This window comes from Pteropus vampyrus, unplaced genomic scaffold (assembly GCF_000151845.1).
Source record: "Pteropus vampyrus isolate Shadow unplaced genomic scaffold, Pvam_2.0 Scaffold122, whole genome shotgun sequence".
In the NCBI taxonomy this organism is placed as follows: domain Eukaryota; kingdom Metazoa; phylum Chordata; class Mammalia; order Chiroptera; family Pteropodidae; genus Pteropus; species Pteropus vampyrus.
Window position 1 is genome coordinate 3,792,553 of NW_011888903.1, and position 27,826 is coordinate 3,820,378.

Here is a 27,826-nt window from a genome sequence, read left to right on the forward strand (position 1 = left end):
TAAACCTGGATAAGCAGTTGTAAGGAGAAAGAAGGGAGGTCAATTAAGAAATTCCACTGAGGGGAAATTCTCAAGAGTCAATGACTCTGGAGCTGCTCTTAAGGAACATTGGCTGAGGATGCCAGCTTGGTGCTCTTCCCTTACCTTACCACAGCTTTCCAGTATCTCCCAGAAAAGAGCTTATATGCTCATCTGGAGCCCAAGTTACTATAACTGATGACAAGAGGATACTGCCAGATCACCTGGCCAGCAAAGCTTAAGCTTGCAGTCCCACAGTATATATTTGCATACTTTTAAAAGCTGCTCCCTCGGGGCCTGGCTTCCAAACAGTCTGAAATTAGGTACTGAGATCCTCCCCTTAGGGACACTGACAAGTCCTCAACTACTGGGAACTATTTAAAATATAATTTGCTACTTGGACAAACATAAAGGTTGGATAGATGACAAAGAGCCGGAGCAAGGTTGAATTACATGGTTTATCTTCCACGCAAAGCCACTCCTAAAGAGACAAGAAAAATGAAGAAAGCAAAGGAATGTGTTCTGAATGAAAGAACAAGAAAAACCTCAGAAATAAACCTTAACAAAACAGAGGTAAGTAATCTAGCTGATAAAGAGTTCAAAGTAATGATCATAAATATGCTCACCGAACTTGGTAGAAGAATGGATGAACACAGTAAGAACTTCAATACAGAGATGGAAAATATAGGAAAGTACCAAATAGAAGTCATAGAGCTGAAGAATACAATAACTGAACTGAAAAATACACTAGAAGGGTTCAATATCAGACTAGCTGAAAAAGAAGAAAGAATCAGTTAACTGAAAAATAAGGTAGTAGAATTAATTCACCTAATCAGAGCATAAGAAAAAAAAAATGGGAAAAAGTGAAGATAGCTTAAAGGGGCTTATGTGACAACATGAACTGGACTAACATTTATATTATAGGTGTGTCAGAAGGCAAAGAGAGAAAAAGGGGCAGAAATCTTGTTTGAAGAAATAATGGCTGAAAAATTCCCTAATCTGGGATCCAGATCCAGGAAACCCAGAGTTCCAAGTAAGATAAACCCAAAGACACCCATAATAAGAAATATCATAATTAAAATATCAAAAGTTAAAGACAAGGAGAGAATATTAAAAACAGAGAAAAATAACCTGTTATACAAAAGGGAACAAGACCATCAGCAGATTTTTAAGCAGAAACTTTACAGACCACAAGGGAGTGGCATGATATATTCAAAGTGCTAAGAAAAAAACTTTCCAACCAAGAATATTCTACCCAACAAAGGTATCATTCAGAATGGAAAGAGAGACAGTTTCCCAGACAAGCAAAAGCTAAAGGAACTCATCACCACTAAAAGGCCCTTACAATAAATGTTAAAGGGACTTCTTTAAGCTGAAAAGAAAGGGCACTAATTAGTAATGATAAAACATATGAAAGTATAAATCTCACTGGATTTACACAGCAAAAGTTACAGATTAATTACTTAGAAAGCTAATATGAAGGCTAAGAGATAAAAGTAGTAAAAATAACTATGACTGCAATAATTAATTAAGAGATACACAAGATAAAAAGATATAAAATGTGACATTGAAAATAAAACATGGGATGGGGAGAGTAGAAATATTGAGCTTTAGTAGGAAATCAAACTTAAGTTGTTGTCAAATTAAAATAGACTTTGAAAGATATAAGTTGTTATATGTAAGCCTCATGGTAACCACAAAGCAAAAATCTGTAGTAAATATACAAAAGACAGAGAAAGGAATACAAGTGTACAACTAAAGAAAGTCATCAAACCACAAAGGAAGAGAGCAAGAGGAGAAGAAAGGAATGGAGAGGGACTACAGAACACTCAGTAAACAACAAAATGGCAGTAAGTACATACCAATCAATAATCACGTTAAATATAAATGGACAAGATTCTCTAATAAAAAGATATAAAAGGATCAAATGGAAAAAAACAAGACCCGTCTATATGCTGCCTATAAGAGACTCATTTTAGATTTAAGAACACAAAGAAACTGAAAGTGAAGGGATAGAAAAAGATATTCCATGCAAATGGAAACCAAAAGAAAGCTGGAGTAGCTATACTTATATCAGACAAAATAGACTTTAAAACAAAGACTGTAATTAGAAACAAAGATAAGCATTACATAATGATAAAGGGGACAATCCATCAATAGAATATTTGGAAATATTTATGCACTCAGCATAGGAGCACCAAAATATATAAAACAAATATTAACAGAGTTAAAGGAAGAAATAGGCAATAATACAACAATAGTAGGGGATTTTGATATCCTACTGATATCAATAAATAGATCATCAAGACAGAAAATCAATAACATCGGCCTAATATGACACATTAGGTCAGATGGACTTAAATATATAGAAACATATATAGAAGAATTCCATCCAAAAGCAATAGTATACACCTTCTGTTCACATGCATATGAAACATTTTCCATGATAGATCATATGTTAGGCCACGAAACAAGTCATAATACATTTAAGAGGACTGGAATCATATCATACATCTTTTCCAACCACAATGTTATTACGTTAGAAATTAATTACATAAAAAAACTGGAAAATTTATGAATATGTAGAGATTAAATCACATGCTTTTGAGCAACCAATGGGTCAAAGAAGAAATCAAAAAAGAAATAAAAAAAATAGCTCAAAACAAGCAAAAATGGAAATACACCAAAATTTGCAGCAAAAGTGGTTTTAAGAGGGAAATTCATAGCAATATATACCTACCTCAAAAAAAAGTCTCAAATAAGCAACCTAAACTTATACCTCAAAGAACTAGAAAAAGAACAAATAAATTTCAAAATTAGCAAAGGAAGGAAATGATAAATATTCGAGCAGAAATAAATGTAACAGACATTAAAAGACAATAGAGAAGATCAATAAAACTAAGAGCCTATTTTCTGAAAAGTAACAAAATTGACAAGCCTTTACCTAGGATCACCAAGAAAAAAGAAAGGACTCATAAATAAAACCAGATATGAAAGAGGAGATGTTGTAACTGATACCACAGAAAAACAAAAAATTATAAGGGACTACTATGAACAATTATATGCCAAAAAGTTGTATAACTTAAATTCCTAGAAACATACAACTTACCAAGACTGAATCATGATGAAATAGAAAATCTGAACAAACTGATTACTAGTAAGGAGATTGAATCAGTAATCAAAAATCTACCAACAAACAAAAGTCCAGGACCAGGAAATGTCACTGATGAATTCTACCAAACATTCAAAGAAGGATTAATACAAATCTTTCTCAAACTTTTCCATAAAACAGAAGATGTGAGAACTTTTCCAAACTCATTTTATGTGCCCAGTATTACCCTGAAGCCAAAACCAGAAAAGGACACCACAAGAAAAGAAAATGAAAGACCAATATATCCCTGATGAACATAGGAGCAAAAATCCTTAATGAAATATTAGCAAACCAAATTCAATAATACATTAAAAGGACCAATGTACTGGTAAGTCAATAAAATAATATACATCATAATCAAGTGGGATTTATTCCAGGGATGCAAGGATAGTTCAACACTGCAAGTACGTCAAAGTGATACACATTAATAAAATGAAAGATGTCAATAGATGTCAAAAAGCATCTGACGAAATTGAGCACCCACTGTGATTAAAAACTCTCAACAAAGTGTATATAGAGGAAATATACCTCAACATAATAAAAGCTATGTATGACAAGCCCATAGCTAATGTCATACTAAATGATGAAAAGCTGAAATCCTTTCCTCTAAGATCAGGAAGAAGACAAGGATGCTCATTCTTTTAATGTTTATTCAACATAGTATTGAAAGTCCTAGCCAGAGCAATTAGGCAAGAAAAAGAAATAAAAGTCATCCAAATCAGAAAGGAAGAAGTAAAACTGTCACTATTTGCAGATGACATGCTCTTATATATAGAAAACTCCAAAGATTCCATCAAAAACCTGTTGGAACTCATAAACAAATTCAGTAGAGCTGTAGGATACAAAATCAATACACAAAAATCTGTTGTGTTTATGTACACTAATACGAAACTATCAGAGAAATTAAGAAAACAATCCCAATTACAATTGCATCAAAAAGAATACTATACCTAGGAATAAATTTAACCAAGGAGGTAGAAGACCTATACTCTGAAAACTATAATACGCTGATGAAAGAAACTGAAGAAGAAATAAATAAATGAAAAGTTATTCTGTGCTCATTAACTGGAAGAACCAACATTGTTAAAATGTGCATACTACACAAAGCGATCTACAGATTCAATGCAATAAAAATTCCAATGGAATTAAAAAAATAAGTAAAATAATCTTAAACTTTGTATGGAACCACAAAAACTCCCAAAGAGCCAAAATGATCTTGAGAAAGAACAACAAAGTTGGAGGCATCATGCTCCCTGATTTTAAACTATATTACAAAGTATAATAATTTAAAAAGTATGGAATTGGCATAAAAACAAACACTCAGATCACTGAAACAGAATAGAGAGCCCAGAAATAAATCCGCACATATGTGGTCAATTAATTTACAACAAAGGAACCGAGTATGTAATGAAGAAAGAACAATCTCGTTAATAAATGGTGTTGGGAACACTGGACAGCCATACACAAAAGAATGAAACTCAACCACTATCTTACACCATACACAAAAATTAACTAATAATAGATTAAACATTTGAATGTAAGACCTGAAACCATAAAAATCCTAGAAGAAAACATAGGCAGTGAGCTTCTTGACATAAGTCTTGGTGATAATTTTTTTTTGATCTGACACCAAAAGCAATAAAAGCAAAAATACGTAAGTGGGATGACATCATACTACAAAGCTTATGCACAGCAAAGGTAACCATCGACAAAATGAAAAGATAAACTACTGAATGTGAGAAATATCTGCGAATCATATATCTGAAAAGAGGTTAATATATAAAATATATAAAGAACTTACATGACTCAGTAGCAAAAAAAAAAAAAATCAATTCCAAAGAAGACATACAGATGGCCAACAGCTACATGAAAAGAAGCTCAACATCATTAATCATTAAAGAAATGCAAATCTACAACAGAACGAAACAGCACCTCATATCTGTTATCAAAAAGACAAGAAATAGCAAGTGTTGGCAAGGATGTAGAGCAAAGGGAATGCTTGTGCACTGTTGATTAGAATATAAATTGGTGTGGCCACTATGGAAAACTAGGTATGGAGCTGTGTTAAAAAATTAAAAATAAATCCAACAATTTCACTTCTGTATATTTGTCTGAAGAAAACAAAAACACTAACTCAAAAAATATGTACCTCCATATTCACTGCAGCATAATTTATAATAGCCAAGATATGGAAACAATCTAAGTGTCCATCAATGGATGAATAGATAAAGAATAGTGGTAGGTATATATATAATGGAATATTATTCAGCCATAAAAAAGAATGAAATCTTGTCATTTGTGGCAACATGATAGATCTTGAGGGCATTATGCTAAGTGAAATAAGTCAAATAAAGTCAATTACCGTATGATCTCACTTTTATGTGGAATCAAAAAAAAAAGTTCATGGACGTGGTTCCATAGTGTAGCAGTTAGCACATCTGCTTTACACCCAGAAGGTCCTGGGTTCGCGCCCCAGTAGAGCCACGGTCCATGATCTACAGCCATGCCACCCTGCACAAGCCTGATGTCTGATGTCAGAAGCTAAGCAGGGTCAGGCCTGGTTAGTACTTGGATGGGAGACCAGGTGCTGTAAGCATAAATAATAATTAAAAAAAAATGTTTATAGACACAGAAAACAGATTAGTAGTTGCCAAAGGCAGGGGGTTCAGGGTGGGAGAAATGGGTGAAGGGGGTCAGAAAATAAAAGGAAAAAATAAATAAAAAAGAATCAGTGATAAACTGAATATGAGACTCAGAGAAGTAACAGTCCAAGATGATTCTCATCTCAGATTGCTAGCTAGAGCAATGGGGCAGATGGAGGTGCTGTTAATAGGAAACACAGAAGGGGAAGCAAATGTTTTCCATCCATTCCTTGGTACCACTGATAAGCAAAGGGGTAATAGGTTTCAAGTGGGCAGGAAGCACTAGTAAGAGCAGAATAATTCAAATTCACATCCTACATATCGCTGCCATAGGAAGCTATCTGAAACACTAACGTGACCATTATTCTAACCTGTCAGTGGTTCTCTGTTACCTAATAGGCAACATGACTCCACTTTCAACAGCAGGCTCTATTACCAGATTCTTTAGATTTTTATCCAAATCCCACAACTGACTACCTATATGGCCTGTGCCTCAAGTTTCTCACTGTGTAACAGGGATATTAAAATGACCTCACAGGGATTAAACCAGATAATATAATGTAAAGCTCAAGGGGCAGGGCCTGCCATACAGTAAGTGCTCAATAAATACCAGCTGCTCATTCTATCCCCCTCCTCTTGATCTGTTATAACCTTTAGTATTATTTCCAAGGGAAACCCAGCATATGAGATTGTGGATATTTGGGTAATACTATCACTTCATCTTGTCTGGATGGCCAGTATAAAATAAAACTGAAAGAACATCCTCTATTGGTTTCAACCAGAGCAGACGTGGAGTGTAGGAGCAGAGCTGATATTTCTGTGGTCCTAAATATAAAACCATATAAATCAGGTGTTGGATTTACCTTGCTAAAGACAGGGAGAAGCTATGTTTTCTGTCAAATGATAATGAGAACACTAGGCAAGGGTCAGAGCCATGCCCTTCAATCTCCTTTGAGCAAATATACAGCCTGCCACCATTTCTGAAGTAGTTTTATAATAATGCAAATGATCTGCCTTCAACTCCAAAAGCCAGTTCAGAAGGGAAACCAGCAGACCAGGTAACTTAATTATAAAACATTTAGAGCAGCCTCAGAACAACTGAAATGAATCAAAAACAAAACTTCAAATGTCAAACAGTCTGCCTTTTTCCATAAAATATATTCCCCAATGTTTGGCTCAAATTTGTCTTATTTGGTAAAAAATCATTGGAACCACCAAAGTATTAAATTGGTTCCAAATGATCTTAAATACAGGAATGGGCTCCATTGTTATGGCCCCTATGTGGTTAAAACTAGCAGCTTCCCCTCAACACTGAGTTCCTGTTAGTTTTACCAGGCCCTGAAAGCACAAAATCAGGCTGGATTATTCATAATGATAAATTAGTGTTAGTGTCATCCACTTGGCACAATTTGAGGATAATTATAATGGAGTTTTTTTAACGGTCTTTCTCCAAGTATAATACGAGAAAAAATAATCTAACATGAAATTACAAAACAAAACAAAAAAGTTTAAAATTTGAACAAAGGAGAGAAAAAAGACCCCTTTTATATATCAAGTTACAATGCCTCTCTAACTGCAATATTCCCCTGTTTCTGTTCACTGGCCCAGATTTCTTTCAAATTGGCTTTCTTGGCGCTCAAACCATGAAAACATCTGGATTACATTTTTTTGGACTAACAAGAGATGAAATAAATAGGCTGAAACTACGTAAAACTGATTAGAGGAGAAAAGGGACTTTTACCTAAATGTGATTCAGAAATGTATGTGCCTATAAGAACACTTTGCAGGAATTATTAGCTTTGATAAATATTTTTCAGTCAAAGATTAGCTAAAGAAAAGTAATTTCTGCTATGATGTTAAAATTCACGTACAGAAGAAATGTCATGTAATGTTTTCTCTTTTCAACTATTTAAAAAGAGAACTTTAAATCATATTCATTATGCTTTTCTCCCTCCCTCCCTCCCTCCCTCTCTCTCTCTTTCTCTGTCTCTGTCTGTCTGTCTGTCTGTCTGTCTGTCTGTCTGTCTCTCTCTCTCTCTCTCTCTCTCACACACACACACACACACACACAAAGAACCAGTAAGAATATGGGCAAATACAACTCCCCAACTATGGAGAGATGTTTAGAGGGATACAGTCTAACCGTGTTTAAGAAATTCTTTTCTATGACTTCATTTTGGTTCTCTGATTCTACAGACACAACCAAAAGTTTAACCAAAATGATAGCCTTCATCCTCAGATTGAGGATACATCTGTTCAGCAGTTTATATAATAACCATATATATGAGAACCTAACACAAAAGAAGATTCAATTTAGAATGTATAAACCTTAAGGAGTGATTAGGAATTTTCCTGCCTTCCAAATGAACTAGTGCCAATATTTAGTAATCTTCACTCTGAGATGTCACAGTTCCCAAAAATGCCTTGATCCATTCTGCCACTGGCAAACTATGGTGCATTGCTTAGATTTCCCATCAAAAAGAACTTGCTGATTATTTCCAGAAATCCAAATAGTTGACTCCCCCCGCTGTTAGCACCTTCTGATCTGCCTCAGCCCCTTCTTCTTAGGAAGCCCTAGTAATTGCTTAGTGCTGTGTGGAGACTGGGGCTTGGCCTATCCTCCTCCGTGCAGGGCTGTTTCATGGGACTGGATAAACTATCAGACCTGAATTGTGATCTGAGGCTCAGCCTGCCCATCCCTGATTTTAGAAGCACTATCTCCTACTAATCTTCTCTTACTCCTAACTTCATTCTGGGATTTGCTTTCTGGAGTTTCCAATAGACATAGCCTATTTATTCTGTTTCCATTTAGAAAAACATCTCATGAGATTTCTATATAAAAACTTGGAGACTTCTGAAACAAGCATAATTTCCCAAAACATGCACCAAAATGAATTAATGAGGAATGCTTCTCTGCCTCTACACATTTCCTTTTAATAGTTTCTAAACAGAAAGTTCACTTTTCCCTTGCCCTGAGACTTTTTTCTCAGGGATTCATCATTTAAAACTCCTCGTGTTTCCATGTTCACCAGCCAGTGAATGATATAAGGCAGGAAGAAATTCTTCATTGTGCATGACCACCAGTAAACAAAGTGGGACTATCTAACTGGAAACTTATGAGAAAAGTTTTTCTTTCCTAATGATTCTTTACTGTACTGTAGAGTTTGCCACCGTATAGAAATAAGAAAGCAAAGTAAATGGATTCATATTGCATGGGTGGTTTTATATTCAGAAAGTAACATTACTTTAAAAATGAAACTGGGTTTTACAAAAGCTGAGTGTGTACTGCAGTGGTTACAGCCATTCCTACAAATTCTTATAATGACTTTCATTAATAGGAGAGCCGAAGAATATTTCTAAGTACAAAGCAACTGATAATGGAGATAAGGGCTCTTATAATATTGGCTTAGTAAATTCCATGACTGAAAGGAACACAGCAAACTAAAGTGTTTAATCCAAAAACAGTGCTGGAAGTTTTCAACTTTTATTAACTAAAGATAGGCAGTAGTTTTTGATGGTGAGTTGATGTGTTGTTTCACTGTTGTTGGTTTTTTATTATTGTTTTAATTTAAAAGAATACACAACTCGGGTCCATGAAACAACATCTAAGCATAGATATCACGGAATAATAGGTAGGGCCAAGTGATAGTACCAAAAACAACAACAATAAGAACACTTGATACCTGATGCTTGTATGGACTGGGTCTAGTTAGCTTAGATCTCTAACTAGGAAGAGAGAAAATATTCGGTACCTTGACTTTGGCAGTACATCCTGAAAGTCGAAAAATTCCTTCAGATTCCAGACCTGATTCCTCAACTTTCTCAAAAAACTAGAAAGCAATGAATGATATATTACAAAAATAAATATCTCCACATGATTATAAACATCTGAAATAATAATGATTACAACAAACGATAAATTACCAAGCATATATACATGTACTTGAATGTCTAGTTGTGTTCACAACACTCTATGAGAGCTACATTAGCCTCCAAGTTACAAATGAGGAAATGAAGACTTAGAGCTGCTGTATCATTTCCAAGGATCATCCTTAAAAGTAATGGCACTGACTCTCTCAAGCTTATGCTCTTTACCAAGGAAGTATGCTCCCACTTAGTTATTTTAAGATCTAATTATTAGATCTATTTTTGCAGACAAACCAGTGAGAAGAGATTCTAAATTCACTATCATTAGTTGTAACTACTCTGGCTAAGAAACTATAGGAATTCTAGAAATCTGACCAAGGAGGTAGAAATTATAAAGGCTTATAGCTCTCATGAACTCTTGTGGTGATGATGATGGTGTCAAAATAATGATAACAACAACAACAACCATTAACACTGATTGTGTACTTTCTGTATGTCGGATACTATTCTCCGTACTTTACATCTATTAACTCATTTAAACCCTCACAATAGTCCTACGAGGCAGGTACTATTAGTATCCTCATTCTACTGCTGAGGAGACTGAGGCATGGAAACGATAAATGACGTGCCCAAGTTCACCCAAGAACAAGATCCAGAGTCTGCCATTTCCCCTTCAAGATATTCAAGGAAATTTTTGTAGGTGTGGAGAGAAACAGATATTTAGGAGGAAGAAACACATCCACAAGAAGCTCTGTCCTTTACACAGAGGACAAAAAGTTGTAATTCTGGTTCTAATTCAAGGAAGGAAAGAAAACCTTAGAGTCACCATGGACTTTGGCTTTGGATATATACTGTAGTGCTTTTCATATCTACCTCTTGCTGGCTGTGTGTTCTTGGATAAGTCTCTTCTGGTGGATGTGTTTCCTTCTCCTAAATATAAGGGTAATGTCTCAAGCTATTAAATGAGGAACACTTAATATTAGTAGTAATAACAGCTAACATTTATTGAGTTGATAATATGATATAAATCCAGATTTATTTTAACTAGCATTTATTATGCACCTTTCATTTGCTAAATTCTGTGCTAGGTTTTTGTACCTATATTAATAATAATAAATTCATGTATTGAATCTTCTCGGTTTTTTATTTTTATACATTTTCTTCAAACTCTGTCCTTTACACAAAGGACAAAAGTTGTAATTCTGGTTCTAATTCAAGGAAAGAAAGAGAACCTTAGAGTCACCGTGGCCTTTAGCTTTGGATATGTACTGCAGTGCTTTTCATATCTACCTCCTGCTGGCTGTGTGTTCTTGGATAACTTATCTCAACCTATGATGCCTCAGTTGCCTCGTCAATAGAAGTGAGATAACACTGAACTCCTCGGGCTGTTTGGCACTGACCAGACGTGACAGGATATGGAAGGCACTGGCACAACTTTGTGCAGGACAGGCACTCGACAGATGGCCCCTGTGCACACTAGCACATTGCTGGTATCATCTGCCATCCTCCCGTTGGCAGCCAATCAATCACCTGATTTGAGGAGTAACTCAATTTGAGGCACTGGTAGCAAAATTTAGAAAGATAATACAGAGATGTATAATTATTACTGTGAATAAACTAAGTTTCCTCAATCAATACTTTTACGTATCCTTTAAAAATTCAATTTAAAATTCAGTAAGGTTGGTGTGTAGGGCTTGGAGTTTTAATTGTGCCGCTGGATGTCACTGTTGAATAAATGAATACTTAGGTAAACTAGTATAAACAGTTGGCTATAAAAAACATGACTTAAAAGGAAATGAACCATTCACCAATGATAGAGATATTAGGATATGATAGTTCAGATAATATCACTTTCAAAATTTCTCAGACCAAAATTCTTCTTCATCTAGATGTATCCTATCTTCCCAGTCATATCTAAAAAACACTGGAAACAAGCTGATTTTCAGACTTTATTAAGCTTTGTTTGGAAAATTCACTTAAATAATTATAGGTACGCCTTTTGAAACACCCAACCTATGATCTATCTCAGCAAATACTTGTATGATCAGTAAATGCATTAGTGATAATTAATTGTCATCTTTTATCCCAGACAGAATAATCAAATACACATACAAACAGATACACAGACACGATAACTTTTTTAAAAATTAGAAAACACATAACCAAAGGGAGCCACGTCATGGAGCATCTGAATCCATCATCTGATGCTTTATGATCAGACAATAAGCTCCGAAAGTTCACAACAAGGCAAATTGGTCCAAATGATTGTGAAACGTCATGGGGATTCATGGAAAGCTGAAAATCACCAACAGCTTGACTCCTAATAAGGCTTTAGCATCTGTAAATCTAAAGTAAAATTCACTAGTGGGTTTACAAATAGCAAACTGCAAGCAAGAGGCTCTCTTAATTCCCCATTCATTCACATGCTACTCACTTTTTGTAACACAAGGGGAACTTTCACTTCAGGGTCTTTCTTTCGGTCATTGTCCAGTAGGACTGTAAGTGGAACTCCAAAAATCCCATTGTCTTCATTGTAAAATGTCAAGAAAGAAAAAAAGAATACATCTTATTCCATTGTATCAAACTATTAGAATCAGAAGAAATCAGACTTCTTAATTACCTCGTCCTTTTACTTTCTCTGTTTTGTTTCTTTTCAGTTGAATTCCAAAGGCATCAAAAAAGGCTGTCAATTCAATCAGAGAGAGATGGCGGATTTTCTTCATGTCTTCAGCAGACAGATCTCCTGCTTCAGTTAGGCCAAGTCTGGTTTTTTGAACAATAAATTTCTAAAATACATAGTAAAAATTTTTTATGAAAATTATTAGGAAATTATTATTATTATTAAAATTATTATTTTTAGGAAAATTATTATATCTTCATTCAAATGCCACCTTGACATTCGAAACCTTTACAGCAAGAAATGCTATTTGCAAAAATATCTTTGAGTAGTATGCTGCATCACAGGGAGATTATAAACATGAATTTTAGAACATTTGAAGATCTCTACTATGTTAAATTAGAAGCAAAACAGTGGTCTAAGTATACTATAACATTGCTATCACAACTGTAAAAATCACTTTCTACTAAGAAAAATTCTGTATCATCAACTATGTACATCCCAGACATCACATGAAATGTACATACCATGGGCACATGTGAGACATGCACACAGGCACACCATCTAGGTACTCCCAGGAGAGCTTCTGATATATATTTTTTATTTTAGACCATTAATCCTAAAATCAGACATCATTAATTCTCTTCTGCATACTTTAAAAGACTGTAAATAATTTCCAAACTGAAACTGATTGCACATGCTTGCTGAGACAGTATTTATTCTACCTTAAAAATCAACTTTACATGACCCCAAAGTCTTAAAAAAGAAAAATTCATTAAAAGTGCCAAATAATCATACCATCATTTCAAAGATGATACTGTTATATTCTCCATTTCCATACTAGAAGGCAAAATATATTTTAACAATGAAAACCCTTCAACAATCCAGAAATACTGTGAAGATGATAAGTAAGACCTTTTAAAAGCAAGAGACTGTTCCTATATAATATGTAAGTAATAATGATAAAATATAAGTATTATACAATAAGTACAATAGATAATTATGTAACAAGTTTTATTTATATATATATATATATGGTATATTACAAATACTTTGCTCTCAGAAAACCTGGTACTGAAAACAAACTGCTGAAGTAGAAAAATCCAACAGTTATTTAAATTATAAAGCTTTAAGTACACATTCTCCGCAGGGGTTCCCTAAATTAGAACTTCCTTGGGGTTTTTAAACCATCATTCGTTCATTCATTCATTCAGCAATTGTTCCTTGGAGGTCCAAGTATTTAAAAGTAAAACAATATATAGGCTATGATTTGGGCATACCTTGTACTATTAAATACTTAGTTATTTTATCTTCTTTCTGAGACCAAGACTCCACATAACAGTAACACATAAAAACAATATAAACAAGAACCACAATCATTTACTGAGCAACTGCCATGTGCTCAACCCTATGCAAAGTTCTTCATTGGAGGCTGGCCTGAATCCCGGGTGAGCCAAACTTCAAAAGGAGATGGACAGCTTAGATGCAGGAACTGGGGAGTCAACATCCTTGCTTGCACAACTCTCTCTAAAGATTCAGGGGGGCTCCCCTTGAAAACAGTCCCCCTGGAATCCATCTTTTGCCCTGAATGCCACTGTGTCCTCCACCACACAGAATGCTAAGGAACCAGGAAGGGTTTGGGAGTTTGATATACATAGATTTAAATCCTGTTTCTGCCACCTACTAGCTGTGGGGTGTTGGATCTGTCCCTTAGCTTCTTTGAGTCTCAGTTTCCTTAGATATAAAATGGGAGCAGTCACAGAGGTGATTACAACTGAATCCTTAGTGCGGCATGGGGCCCGCAGAAAGCACTCAGTGAGTCTTACAGTTCTTGCCCTGCCCTCTTCCTCCCCTCCATCATAGGATGTTTGGGGATGGTTCAGGCTGCCTGGGGCAAAGACTCTGCCAGTTTCTAGATGACTCATTCCGTTAGCTCCAAAACTGCCTGAGCCTTGATCATCATTCGGCAAGCCCTGATCAGCACAGAACATTCGGAGCTGCACATCATGAACTCCATAAATGCATTTATTGAGTAGCAAATAGATCAACGTAATATAGTTTCTGTATTGGGCTTTCAGGATATAATATCCTGGATATATATCTATATATCTATACCTATATCCATCAATCAATCTATCTAGATATATATATATATAATCATGAAACTTTCAGGATAACCAAGTATGTAGTACTACTTACCCATCCCAAAATAACATTATAAATTCTTGAGTTTATTTTGATGGAATTTTAGTATCTGTCCTATAAGCTCTCACTTGTTATGGCTATGACTTTCTGCAATACCCCCTTTTAATATGTGCTTTTAGAGGCACAAGTAGGTATATGGTTAGAATACGCATTAACCTATAACTAAAGTAAGGATATAAAGTGCACGAAAGCATACAAGCCAGGTAGAAATCCTATTTTATCTATAAAATAGTAATCAAGCATATACTCTCACAACTATTCCTCAACACAGGGCTGCCAGGAATAGCCAGGCAGGCTATGCACTGTGCAACAAATGGTGCCCCCGGTGTTAGGCGACACTGATACCAGGCCTTTCCTCATCCTTTTGTGCACACACAAAGAAATTTTTTTAAAGATCCTAGTTTGCACCATAGAGAAATTACAGGAAGTTAGTGAAATAATTATGAAAGGTTTTACTTACAGTTAAAACATAGTCTTCTTTTTTAAAATCTGACTTCTTAAATTTATTTCTCTTTGGCACCTCTGTAACCATTTCTGAATAAGATACTTCAAAGGACAGCTCTTCAGCTTCTGCTGGAATGTTCTTTTCCAGATAATCATCATCTAAGAAACAAAGGATGCAGAAAATTCGATATTTCATTTAATCGATCAATACCATTTACTGCAAAATAAGTACAAAATATTTACAAGTTAATCCATAAGCACGTTAGATGGTTTACATTCAAGGAAAAACATCAGACTCACCCAGAATGATTTCAGTTAAACAGTGTCATCAGACTTCCATAGGAACAAAATTTCTATAATTATTATCCAGACAACTTTCTATTTAATCTGATGTTTTCAATTTTAGATTTTTGTTTCATGAAAAGCATTGAGGATTACTAGAGGAAAGTCTAAAAAGGGGATATTTCTATATATTCTTATGATATTAAAATTAAGTCCATCTAGACCCAATGTTGCTGCTATTACAGAAGCATAAGTAGAGATCCTTGAAAGTGGCCTACTTCCTGGTCTACTTAAAACTGTTAAGCAGATACAGGTTACTTATGAAAGAGGTCCAAAAATCACAGACACTACCCAAGTGAGTAGGCTCTAAATGATATGGTGTAACAAAAGAGAAAAAGATTCTGCTTCCAGTTTGTCTCAATTAATTTTGTTTGGTGTGACAAAACGGTGTTTGGAGGTGGGAGGAGTACATTTTGATAGAATCAAAATGCGGAGAAAAACACATTCACATTTTACTTTTAGAAATTCATTGCTTACTTTATTGAGTGCCAATACAAAAGCAAAGACATAGTTTAAGTGAAAAGACAGACTCACTCACCAGTTACTGAATTCTGAACTGACCGTCCAGGGTCTGCTGATCCATTGGAATGAACTGTTATATCTTGGATAGTCTCAAGGATAGACTGTGAAACAAGAGAAGATGGACACAACATTTACTATAATTACGGTCTACCCTGCATTTCAGTCTGTTCTATGTTCTGCAGAATATAAGAATTCTTTTCACAAGAAGCAATTCTTGATTTCAAAAAGGGCCTGCATCTGATTTCCTTTGTTTCTTTATTCAGTTCAGACCTGTCAGGCTCACACAGATTTCTCAAAAGAGTACTAAGTCAAGGTCAATATAACTGTTCTAGCTCTTAATGTTTATTGTTCATACCTTTCCTTATACATAGAGATTACAATGCTTGATGTCACATAGTTTGACAGTTATAGTATTTGTTATTCTTGATGTAATTGGTGACACATTTTTGTCATAAACTCTCAGTCATGACTTAGGTAGGTGGTTACTAACAGGGATGCTAGAGCCAGACTGCTTGAATTTTAATCCTAGCTTTGCTACTTACTGTGTGACTTTAAGCAAGTTACTAGAACTTTCTATTGCTTAGTCTCTCAATGTGTAAAATGGAGAAGATAGCAAGCAGAACAGATTTCAAAAAAAGAGTTAATATGAATTTTAAACAACTTATCCTATACAAATCATATGAAATAATATCTGGTTCATGGCACTATATGAAGGTTAGCTATTATCAATATATTAACATGTTAATTTCTTCACTACAAAATACAGAGTGGTAACGACTACCAAAACTTAAGTATGTTTTCTAGTTGTCTCCTCTCTTAATAAATTTGCTACTTTCTTCACTGAGATATTGCCAAAGCATTGCACTCCCCTGCGATACTATCAGAAATTGAGCACCTATCTTTGTAGAGCCCTGTGAAGTTAAGCTACTGATCAGGTTGGATGAGTACTAATAAAAAAAATTATACACAAATCTTACCATTTCTATCAATATAAATTTTAATGTAGGAGTTATCATCTGTGAATATGTATAGGGTGAAAATCTGCTATTCCATCAAGAATCTTTTATATGCTCTTCATGGATAAAGTCTATTCTTTTTCCCCCAGAGCTTGATGTTGTTTCTTTTATTCTCATATTTATTTAGCAATAACTAAACACCTGCTTCCTGAAAGACACTTTATTGTGCTACAAATTACACAAGGGAGTCTCGAATTGCAAGCCTGTGTTCTTTTTTTTCCTATTTTACTTCAAAAGATATGACACATTTTGTGTAAACAGCATGTGAATATATAACCAATTATTAAAACATAGATGCTAATTACATAATTGGTGGAATAGTGAAAATATGAAAAAGGTCTAGAGCCATACGATTCATTGTCAGGCAGCCTTTTTGTTGGCTCTAAAAACTAACACTACAGAATTAAGATTTACCCATACACTAATTCTTAAAAAGATGTGGACCACTTTTCACTGATTTCCTTAAGTTTTCTAAAAAAAGAAATCTTCATCAAACTTTAAAATAACTCACCTATGGGACAGAATACTCCTAAAAATTGAGAGACATTTATGTAGGGTTTGAAGCTGATGCTTTGGAATGCTTTAAACTAATAAATGTTAATTTTTTAATTTGTACAGTAGAGAGCTAGCCTATTGTACAGAGTAGGTGCTTGCTCTTTGCAAATTATTCTTGGACTTTCTTCGGGGAAGCAGAAGTTTAAATTGTGATCTCTGCTCTTGCCTATTTATGAGGAGAACAGAGTAACAATTACAGAACATTATTAAGAGACAATTCAGTGTTGAGAGGGAATTTCTATACTACAACTATAAAAGTTATTGGAGAGTAAATAGAGAAGTTTTACTGGAGAGGTGACTGAACTTTAGATGAAATGCAAAGAATGACTTGCAAAGGCAGAGGAAGTGGGCAAAAGCATTCAGGCCAGAGATGGAAGTATAAATTTCAGGTATGGAGATATCTGAAGCATTCAGCTACAAGGAATCACAGACAGCCTGTTGTGCCAGGAGTTGAGGCAAAACATTTAAAAAAATAGTCAAGAGGGTCTGCTCCAATTATATAGAAGGTTTTGAAAACCAGTTAGAGGAGCTGAGATTTAGACTCATAAGGGTCAAAACAAAACAGAATAAACGAAAGTACATTCATGCATTAAAGCTGGGGAAAGGCATGGTGAAAATAAAAAATGATCAGCCTGCCAATAAACGGATCTTGAATTTTGAAAAAAAGATTGAGTGAAGAGGGTAAGTTCTTGGTATTCATCTATTCACCCATTAAACATATTAACATTAGCACAATTTAAAAAATTTACTAGTGATTTTAAAGTATTTCAAGCATAAATGCCACTCCGTTTTAAATAAACTCCCCTGGCTTGTCCATAACAGATCATACCATTTTCCTCTGTGCCCAACCACAAGAGTTTCACACTGGGGCTTCAAATGGTAAAGGCAACGTTCTCCAGCCATCAAAGCTTGCTCTGCTGCCCAAACCACACTGCACTGAAATTGGATAGTAGAGTGTGAGGGATCATTATTTTAAACTCCAAATTATAGAAGGTTAGCACTATCTGCTTGAGTTCTCTTAAAACTAGACATTGACTATCTGATATTTCTTTCACATTAAAGAAAACATCATACCAAGCATTTTCTATGTTCATTACTTACTGGAGAAAGTCAATGACTCAAAAGATGTTTCTAAACTTCCTGACTGACTGCTTAGTTTTTGCTCATGGTTTGAGTCTATGTCTTATAACTATGTGTGCTAAAGCTGCCTGTGCTTGAGTCAGTACAGATAATAAGGTTCCCTGTCTTCCTCTTCTGTACCTGAGATCAGAACTGATAAATCCACATCTTACTATCACTGTGCCAAATACCCCAGAGATTAAATTAAATAAGCCGTATTCACTGACATATACACAATCAATTTTGAAATAAAAATATAACAATTATAAAATCTACCCAAATATGAAGCATAGATTTTTTATAAAGTCATTCTGATGAGATCTAGAATTAAAAATTAAATCACATGGAAATTATAAACTAAAGGTTAAAGACAATAAGAGCATTAAATTCCAAAATTTCATGAGAATAGCTAAAGTATTATTCAGAGATTAATTCTTAACCTTAAATGCAAAGAAGAAAGATTATAAAGGAAATATGTTTATAATCCAAGAGACTAGAAAAAATTATCCAAGTAAACCCAAAGATGAATGAAAAAATTAATAAGGATTAAATAAATTAATATAATAAAAAAGCAGGCTTCTTAATTCAAGGTAGTGACTTAAAAATACGGCTGATACAGGAAACTATTTACAGTTCTGACTGAGGTAATAGACATAAATTTTTAGAACAAAAAAAGAATAGATCCCTTCACAGAAAATTAAAGTTATACACCTAAATAAATGTGTGCATATATTTGTATATATGTGTCTGTGTGTACACACACTAACTCCACTTATTAGAATAGTGGTTAAAAATGCTAAAATTATAGTAAATCATATTTTGTAGTATAATAAAAGAATAATATAGCACAACAAGTAGGGTTTATCTAAGTAACAAAATTACAGTTCAACGTTAGAAAAACCTATCGATGAAATTTCTTAAAGTAATTGCTTAATGAAGAAAAACAAAATATTCATTTTAATAGATGATGAACAATCATTTGATATAATTCAACCTCTATTCCTGAGAAAGCAACTACAAGGCTCAGAAACCTAGAACAAATATTCCACTTAATGATGAAACTTAAAATTTATGAGAAAACCAAAACTTATTAAAAGATCTCTGTAATTCTCATTCAATGTTACAAGTAATTGTGGTCAGTTAATGAGACAAGAAAAAGAAATAAGATGAATAATATTTTAAAGATTGGGTAAATAAAACTTTCAGTAGTTTAGGTAATATCTGCACAAATTATAAAATCAAATAAAAAATTCTTAAAAGTAAAAAAGAATTTTCAGAAAGGAAGCATTAAAAGATACTTCTGTGAAAAACAAAAAATAGTTACTTCCTTATATATCTACAAAAAACAAAGAAGATATCATGAAAAAATACTTACCATTTAAAGTACCAATGAAAACTATTAAGTTCCTAGTAATTAACCAGTAAAAAGATCGTGTAAGAAAAAAAAGGAAAAAAATTTATGATATTTTACTGACAGATAGATGATATAAACAAATGGAAGGACACAATCACTGTTTCTCAATGAGAAGACTCGACATTTTAAAATGTGAATTCTTTCCATGACATTAATCTTTAAATTCAATAAAATTCTTAGTGGAGCCCTAAAAAGATTTTTCTTAATGGGTACTGATAGTCTTATTCTAAGTCCATCAGAAAGAAAAAAAATTCTGAGAAGAGGAAAGAAAATTTTGATGCAGAAAAATGAGGACGGGCTTAACATAACAGATTTAAAAAACAGACCACAGAGTCATAGTAATTAAGATAGACCCTATATACATAGAGATTTCATTTATCATAAAGATACATTTCAAATGTTTAAAAAAGATAAAAGATGGAAAAAAGGTATTGGTCAAGTCAAGGTCATCTCTTTGGAAAAAATAGTTATACTATTCCATAACATAAATTCCAATATGGCAAGTTATTGGGAGTCTCTGTAGTCTTGTTGATAACAGTCTTGTTGATAAATGTCCCTGGGTATTTATCTTGCAGGTGAGATTTACCTTTATAGGCATCATGGACAGGACTGCTGAAGCCCTTGATACCACTTTACTGAATTACTGGAAACCCACCATCTATAAGAGCCTGGGAGCCAAAATGGGGGTGCCTGTGGCCCTTATAACCAAGAAGCAAGGAAATCAAAATGTATTTACCTTGTGGTAAGATTGTGTAGAATGACTTTCAGTACAGGTGCATTAAGGCATAAGTTGGCATCTGTGGGCTACTCTAGCAACTCACCAATTTGTTTAACATTTCTAAGTAAAGATATTCTGAGTAACAAACCAAAGAAAGTCACGTTGGAGACTGGTGCCAATGAGATTTTTTAAAGATTTTCTTTTGAAACTTTATGTCATTTTCAATATTCAATCAATTTTCAGAAAACAAAACCAAAATCTGAGTGATTAACTTACCTCAGGAAGCTCTATCTATAATTGCCACACAAGATCATTTTCTTTCCCTTACATTCTCAAATTTTCAAGAATCCTATTTGCAGACAATATGTGTTCAGTAAGAATTTGTTGAATGAATAAATGAATGGATGAATGGAAGAATCAAGGAACCAATGATATTGAGCAGCTAACAGCAAAGAATGAAGAAATAGAAAAACAAGACTAGAATCAGTCTTATCAGACGTAAAACTGTGGACATGGAACTGTTATGGAAAAGTCTCAAAAACAAAGCCTATCTAACCTTCTCTTCTCTAGTAACTCAATTGTACAAACATCCTGCTTCAATTTCTACTTAGCACGTGCCTGGAACCATATGCAGCCTTTTGTTGTTGGTTTATAAAAATGCTTTTAGTGGTAAAGTCAGTTAGAGAGGCAGATGAGGGGTCAGACTATGTCAGAAGCTTTCGCATTAACCAGAAGATATGAGGAGACCTCTGTGGGCTTTAAGGAAGACTTGTAGCTGTGGGAAAAGATGAGTTTGAGTGGTATAAGCTAAAGTCCGGGAGATCACTTAAGGAGTTACTTTAGCAATATTGAAAGATAATGATGAGTTTCTGTACTAAGGAAGTAATTGTAGGAAAAGAGGGGAGTAGAAATATTTTATAACTATTTGCATGATAAAATCCACAGGTCTCAGGGATGGGCACATAGAGGGGGAGAGGGTCTTGGGCACATGGGTACCATCAGCTGAGACAAAATAAAGGATCCAAGGCAAGAACCTAGAGCAGGAATCCCCAGTCACAGGGGTACAACACAACTGTGTAAGGTCCATTGTAGGTAACTGCTCACTTCTGGTATTTACCAGAGTTTATGAACGATTTACTTTTTCATTAACAAGTACAGTGGAGATTATAATTTGAGATATATTCATTTGCATTCTAATGCACCATCTTAAATGGGAAAGTAAGGGCTGAATTTATACCCAGTTGGTCAGACATTGTGGTCAGACAAGACTCTTAACCTATCTGTGCCAAGAGAGTTCTAGTGCTATTGATAGGTTATATTCATTGACAAAAGTCACTCACATTATTTTACATTTCTTATACGATCACTGTGCAACAACAACAAAAAACCTATGACCCCAAATATAAAAACATAACAGAAAAGCTCATTTACATGGGGCTAATAGTATTATCTTTCTGAACAATGGGGATATCCTGGGAGTGTGTCATGCATGTGAATATTAACTGTACTGCGTGTCAAAATGGACAACAGAGGAGAACCCACTGCCCCACACGGAAATCTAAATGTGCCACTCCATCTGCCTGTCTGAAGTCCTACTGTTGCTATCGACTTGCCATCAGAGAATCACTACCTCATCTAATAGGGCTCTTGCTTCTTCTGGTCCATTATATCATCCCCTGCCAGAACACCTGCACAGAGAAACCAAATGGGGATTCCCAGTGGAGGTGGGGATGGGGGAAGGATGAGACTTTTTAACAAAGAAAAGTACAGGTTCTGTTACTTCAGGTCAAGTGCATGACTTTATATGACATGGAGAGTTTGCATGGGTGAGTCCTGGGACCTAAGGCTGGAAATGTAGCCAATAGTGGAAAGTCTTCTATATCAGGATGAGGGGTTTTAGTTTATCATGCAGAGACAACGACTTCTGGGTCAAGATGGCAGAGTTAGGCCAGATCATGTGGGTGAACTCAGCCAAGAGGATCAAAGTTAACAAATTTCTCCCTGCTCGACACATGTAAAGAACATCCTTTGGTTTCTGGCTGCAGTGGGGTTAATTTATGAAGTCCTTTTATAAACTGAGATCTATTCATTCCTCAGTTTTGAGTCTCCTCCTTCCTAATTGTTACAAGGTTGGCAGGTCTACTGGCAGCTACGGTTCCCTTGCAATCTTAGTTCAAGTTTTTCCTATCTGTTTTGAAGAAATTGTTAGTTCTTGCCTTGAATTTCTAATTTGCCCTGACATGCAACTGTCTTGGCATGCAATGACTTACCATGGAGCCAATCCTGGGAACTGCCAAACTCCTTTCTTCATCCTGGGACCCATGTGACAGGGTAGTACTGTTGAGAGAAGCATCATCTGGCTAAATGAAGAAATGAAAGTACCATTCTTATTCAGGTAAATATTTTCTAATGTGTTTGTATATTCTACTATGTGTACATATTAGATATATGTTGCAAACTATGATGTTATGACTGCCTGGGCCCGGACAATTGCAGCCAGCCCTTTAGAGATCATTACTGTAAGCCACCTAAATACCCTCTGACACTGGCCTCTGTGGCAAACACCTCTATTGCCTGTCACAAACTCCATTTGCCTTAACAATATCTTGCTTTTGTACCAGGGAGTTAGGTGTTAAACCAAAGAACTTGATTTCCAGGCTCTTTTGCAGCTAACAGTGATCATGTGACGAGTGTGGCCAATGAGGTTAAAAGTGTAATTTTACCAAGAATGTTTCTAGAAAAGTTAGGGCCTTCTTGACCAAAAAGAACAAGGTCAGCTGTATACAAATGACAGCCTAGAGTTGCCAGGCATCTTGTACGATTAAGGATAATGGCCATAGGGAAGGATGGCAGAGACAGATCAAACGTGCTTGGGTCCATGCTAAGGGGCATCATGTGGCTTCCTTGTCAGATTTGGACCACATCTCTTAATGAGAAGCAAAACAAATCCTGATTTTCTATTACATGCAGCCAAACACACACTTTAACTCATCTAATCTTGTTTTGTTTTTGTTTTTAACAGACTCTAAAACTATTTTTTGCAGAGATTAGAATTCAGTAGCAATAGTACCAAGCTGTTTTTCATTTATAAAGCTGGAACTCATAGATTTTTGCTTTATTGTACAATGGCTTTACTGAAATTTAAGATGTGACTATCTTTACTGAAAGAACCTTATTATAAAATTGAATATATTTGATACTTATGAAAACATATAATGTCTTTTAAAAAACTGTCACTCATCTTGCTTGACTATATTTTCTAAATTTTCGGTAGATAGTATATATTACTTTATAAAATAAAAAAGAAACTTTTTCAAACAAATAAAACGTAAGAATTAAAGAAATTTAAGTCAAGACGGTGAATTGATAATCACAAGGTCAGCTGTGATTAAAAATCACATCACTAAAAATGGCAGAAAATATACATTTTTAAAAGAACAGTTTTTTTTAACAGCACCGAAAATTAGTAAAGAATTCTGTAGTAGATCAACTGATAGAAATTTCCAAATGAAAAGCAAATGGAGTAAGTTTGGTAAAATAAAAACCTCTTCTGAAAAGCATAATTCAAAAAAAATAAATAAATTTTAAAAGAAAACTTCTAGGGAGGAAAAGAAAAACAAACAAATAACATAGGTTGTACATAGAGTAGGAAAGCGCTACAGCTAACAAATATTTACAAAAGAAGAGCCAAGAAGATCTCTTACCCTTCAATGTGTAGACAGCCCCTAAATGCAACCCTAGGAAAAACTCCCCAAATGCAGTCTACATACAATGAACTAACTGCATTGGGAGTGGGTCAGTTTTTTGTGTGAGTATAGTGGTCTAAAAGAGAAGAAACTTAGAAGGTCACAATAAAAGACATGGAGGGGAGACTGAAAAATAAAATCAGCTTTCACCAGAAGTAATAAACTAGAGTTCCTATTGGTTTTGCATTTGGGGAGTGTTTACTAACCCACCTCCCCACTCCATGAACCTTAAAGTTAAGTATACTCTACTCACTCACAAGAACACCACAATCGATAATTTTGGCCTTTTGAGAAAATCAACCTACTCAACTGCAGAGGAAACACATAGCAATTTCCTACACTAATCAGTCATGAACTAGTAACTCTGCAGAGAACTTCAGGGGTCTGGAAAGCTGTAATTCCACCTGAATATGTGCTGGTATCTTCTGCGTTGTGGAACACTGTCTGCCCTGTGTTTCCTTGGAGGGAGTCTTAGGTGGATCATCTCACCCTCTTGCTGTGACAGAGCTATGGGGGAGGGACTGGGAAATAAACTGGCCAGGAAACAACAACCAGGGTCCATAGTCTTAATCAGAAGCTCTCCCTGCACTGGAAGCAAAAGCTAAAACCTAAGGACACTTTCTGCCACACAAGGAGAGATGTGTACTTCCCTCACCAGGTGGCATTCACACTCAGGAAGACTCTTCACTGTTTGTGTCACTCATTGCTTCACATTCCGAAAGCTAACATGTTCTCTACTCAAGATGTTTACATTTGCAAAATAAGTGGAAAATCTAAAGACTCATATCTTAGTTGATATTGAAATACTGAAAAAAATTTACATGGTAGTCTGTCATTTTCCTCTATGAGCTTACAAGGGCCAAAGTTTAGTCGACAACATCTTCCACTTAGGATGTACATTAAACAAACAAACAAACAAACAAACAAAACCTAGTTTTGTTGTTTCTGTCTGTAGTTTTTTTTTTTAATATTGCATTTAGTTACATTTTATTTACCCATTAAATTAGTCCTTGCTGAGTTTAAGAGCCATGGGTAATGGGTCTATAGGTAGCTGTGTTTGCCAACAATATGAATTATGCTGCATCTTTACCCAAGAGAAATGAGGATATATAATCTTTTATGTTACATGAATATTTATAGAAGCATTATTCCTAATAGCTTAACTCTGGAAACAGGTGAACAGATATACCAATATAGTTTATTTATGCAATGGAATATTATTAGCAATAAAAATACCGAACTTTTAATACAAGTAAGAAATGGATGAATCTAAAAATGATTATTATAAGCAAAAGAAGCCAGGTACAGAATTGCATATTATATTTATAATTTCACTTATATGAAAGGTGAAACCAACCTAAAGTGTTAGAAGTCACGATAGGGATTGCCTCTGCAGAACTGCGAAGACAATCGACTGACTGGAAAGGATCTGACAGAAATGTGTGGGGTGGTGGAAAAGTTCTATAATTTGACTGTAGTACACGGGTGTAAACATTTGTTAAAACTAATCAAATTATATACCTAAAATGTATGCATTTACTTTTTAAAAATTATACTGCAATATAAACATGTCAGAATAATTTGATTCCTTAAAAACAATTTAATTTTTATCTTCAGAGTGATTTATGGTGCTATTGCTGCTATGTATCAAGAACCTATGGCTATAGTAATGGGTACATTAGAGAGAAAAAAAGTTGTTCTTGGGAAATAAGAATAAATTTGCTGAGATTTATAAAGGTAAGACGAGCTAAAAAATTACACTATGACCAAGAAAAAATTACTAATTTGAAACATAAACTTGAAAATAAACTAGCATGATAGAAAATTTAGGAGACATTGAAATCCAATTCAAGCAAAACAATGACCATTTAATATGTGTTCTAGAGGGGTGGGACATAGAAACTGGAGAGAAAAATAATTAACAACATAACAGAAGACACTGTCCAGAAACTGAAGAAAGAAAACTGTTCTCAGATGGAAAGGACTCACTGAACAGTAACCAGGATGAATGAAATAGAGGGCTGATCCTTGTGAAAGTTCAGAACTGCAGCAATAAATTCAAAATTTCAAAAAAGTTTCAGATAGGGTAAAAAAAAAAAAATCTAAGAAGCTTATTTACAAAGAAATGAGAATCAGACAACTAAAATAAGAAAAATATACTGAGTGTCACAGTTGTTCAATGAAAAATAAGAGAAATTCTACTTGCAGGTTTTCCAGGAGAACTAAGGTTTTCTGTAATTAACAGTTAGTTGGCATATGTTCCTTAACAGAAACATCAACATGGTATCCGATTTGCTGACCATCTTGTAAGTATAAGGATGAAATCTACATACTAACGGGGGAGCATGAAAAGAAAAAGGTAGAAGTTCATGCTAAAGTAGGCACTGCATTATATTGTGGTTGTACAAGCGTTGGTCTATCTACCATTAGTTTCTTGTTTTGTGATTAAAACAAACTCCTACTTGCTTATATCAAGGTTCCTTAGATTTTCTTTTCTATGAAGCAAACACAGATGTAACTGATAATTTCTAACAGATGGTATAATTGTGTTTAATAGTGAATTGTGAATCAATAGTAAATGTAACTATTTGATTTTCACTTAAGACACTGAAAATAAACTAGATTGACTGCCTTTTGGATTAACTAACACCTCAATTGAATAATTCCTTTATGTCAACTATACACAAGGAAAATGTTTTCTCTTATCTATACAAGTAGTGATTTGTAGAGTAAGTTTGTGATGATTGTAGATTGGATCGTAAGACTTTTGTAAATGCCCAGATTTGGTGGCATTTGTGATTTAGAATCAAGGGCCAACTACATACATGAATAGACTATTCCTTTATTTTAAGTAGCTTACTGAAAAATAAACTCGTTGGATATTAATGAAATCATAAAACATTATATGGACTTTTTTGTGGTATAGCTGACAGACAATTAACTGCACATATTTAAATAGTATAAAGTATACAATTTGATGGGTTATGACAAATACATAGACCTGTGAAACCATCACCGCAATCAAGACAATGAATAAAAAGAGCACCCCCAAAATTGTCCTCATGCCCCTTTTATCATCTCTCCTTACCTCCCCTACTTGTCCACACCCAGGTCCCAAGGCAATCACCAACCTTCTCTCCATCACTATAGGTTAGTTTACATTTTCAATAATTTTATGTAAGCTGAATCTTTTCTTTTGTCTGGCTTCCTGCACATGGCATAACTGTTTCCAGTTTCATCCATCTCTACTATGTACATCCATAATTCATTGTGTATTTGTACTGTGTATATCAATATTTCATTGCTTTTTTTGTTTACTAGTATTTTATTGTGTGGATTTATCACAATTTGTTCATCCATTTATCTATAGAAAACTGGGTTGTTTCCAGTTTGGGACTATTATGTTATAAATATCTGTGGATAGTCTTTGTATGAACACATATTACCTAT

The 27,826-nt window shown here is 34.6% G+C and overlaps 1 protein-coding gene across 4 annotated transcripts in view; it reads right to left on the reverse strand.

Annotated features, from left to right (window-relative positions):
• ARHGAP28 (Rho GTPase activating protein 28) overlaps window positions 1-27,826 on the reverse strand; it is a 176,339-nt gene that overhangs the window by 40,499 nt on the left and 108,014 nt on the right. For all 4 annotated transcript variants that reach the window (XM_023534181.1, XM_023534180.1, XM_023534179.1 and 1 more), the window contains 6 exons: window positions 22,901-22,990; window positions 15,825-15,909; window positions 14,961-15,103; window positions 12,299-12,464; window positions 12,113-12,204; window positions 9,564-9,641 (listed from right to left, as the gene is read on the reverse strand). In XM_023534181.1, coding sequence (XP_023389949.1) covers window positions 9,564-9,641; window positions 12,113-12,204; window positions 12,299-12,464; window positions 14,961-15,103; window positions 15,825-15,909; window positions 22,901-22,990 — 654 coding nt within the window. The remainder of the gene's footprint in view (window positions 1-9,563; window positions 9,642-12,112; window positions 12,205-12,298; window positions 12,465-14,960; window positions 15,104-15,824; window positions 15,910-22,900; window positions 22,991-27,826) is intronic.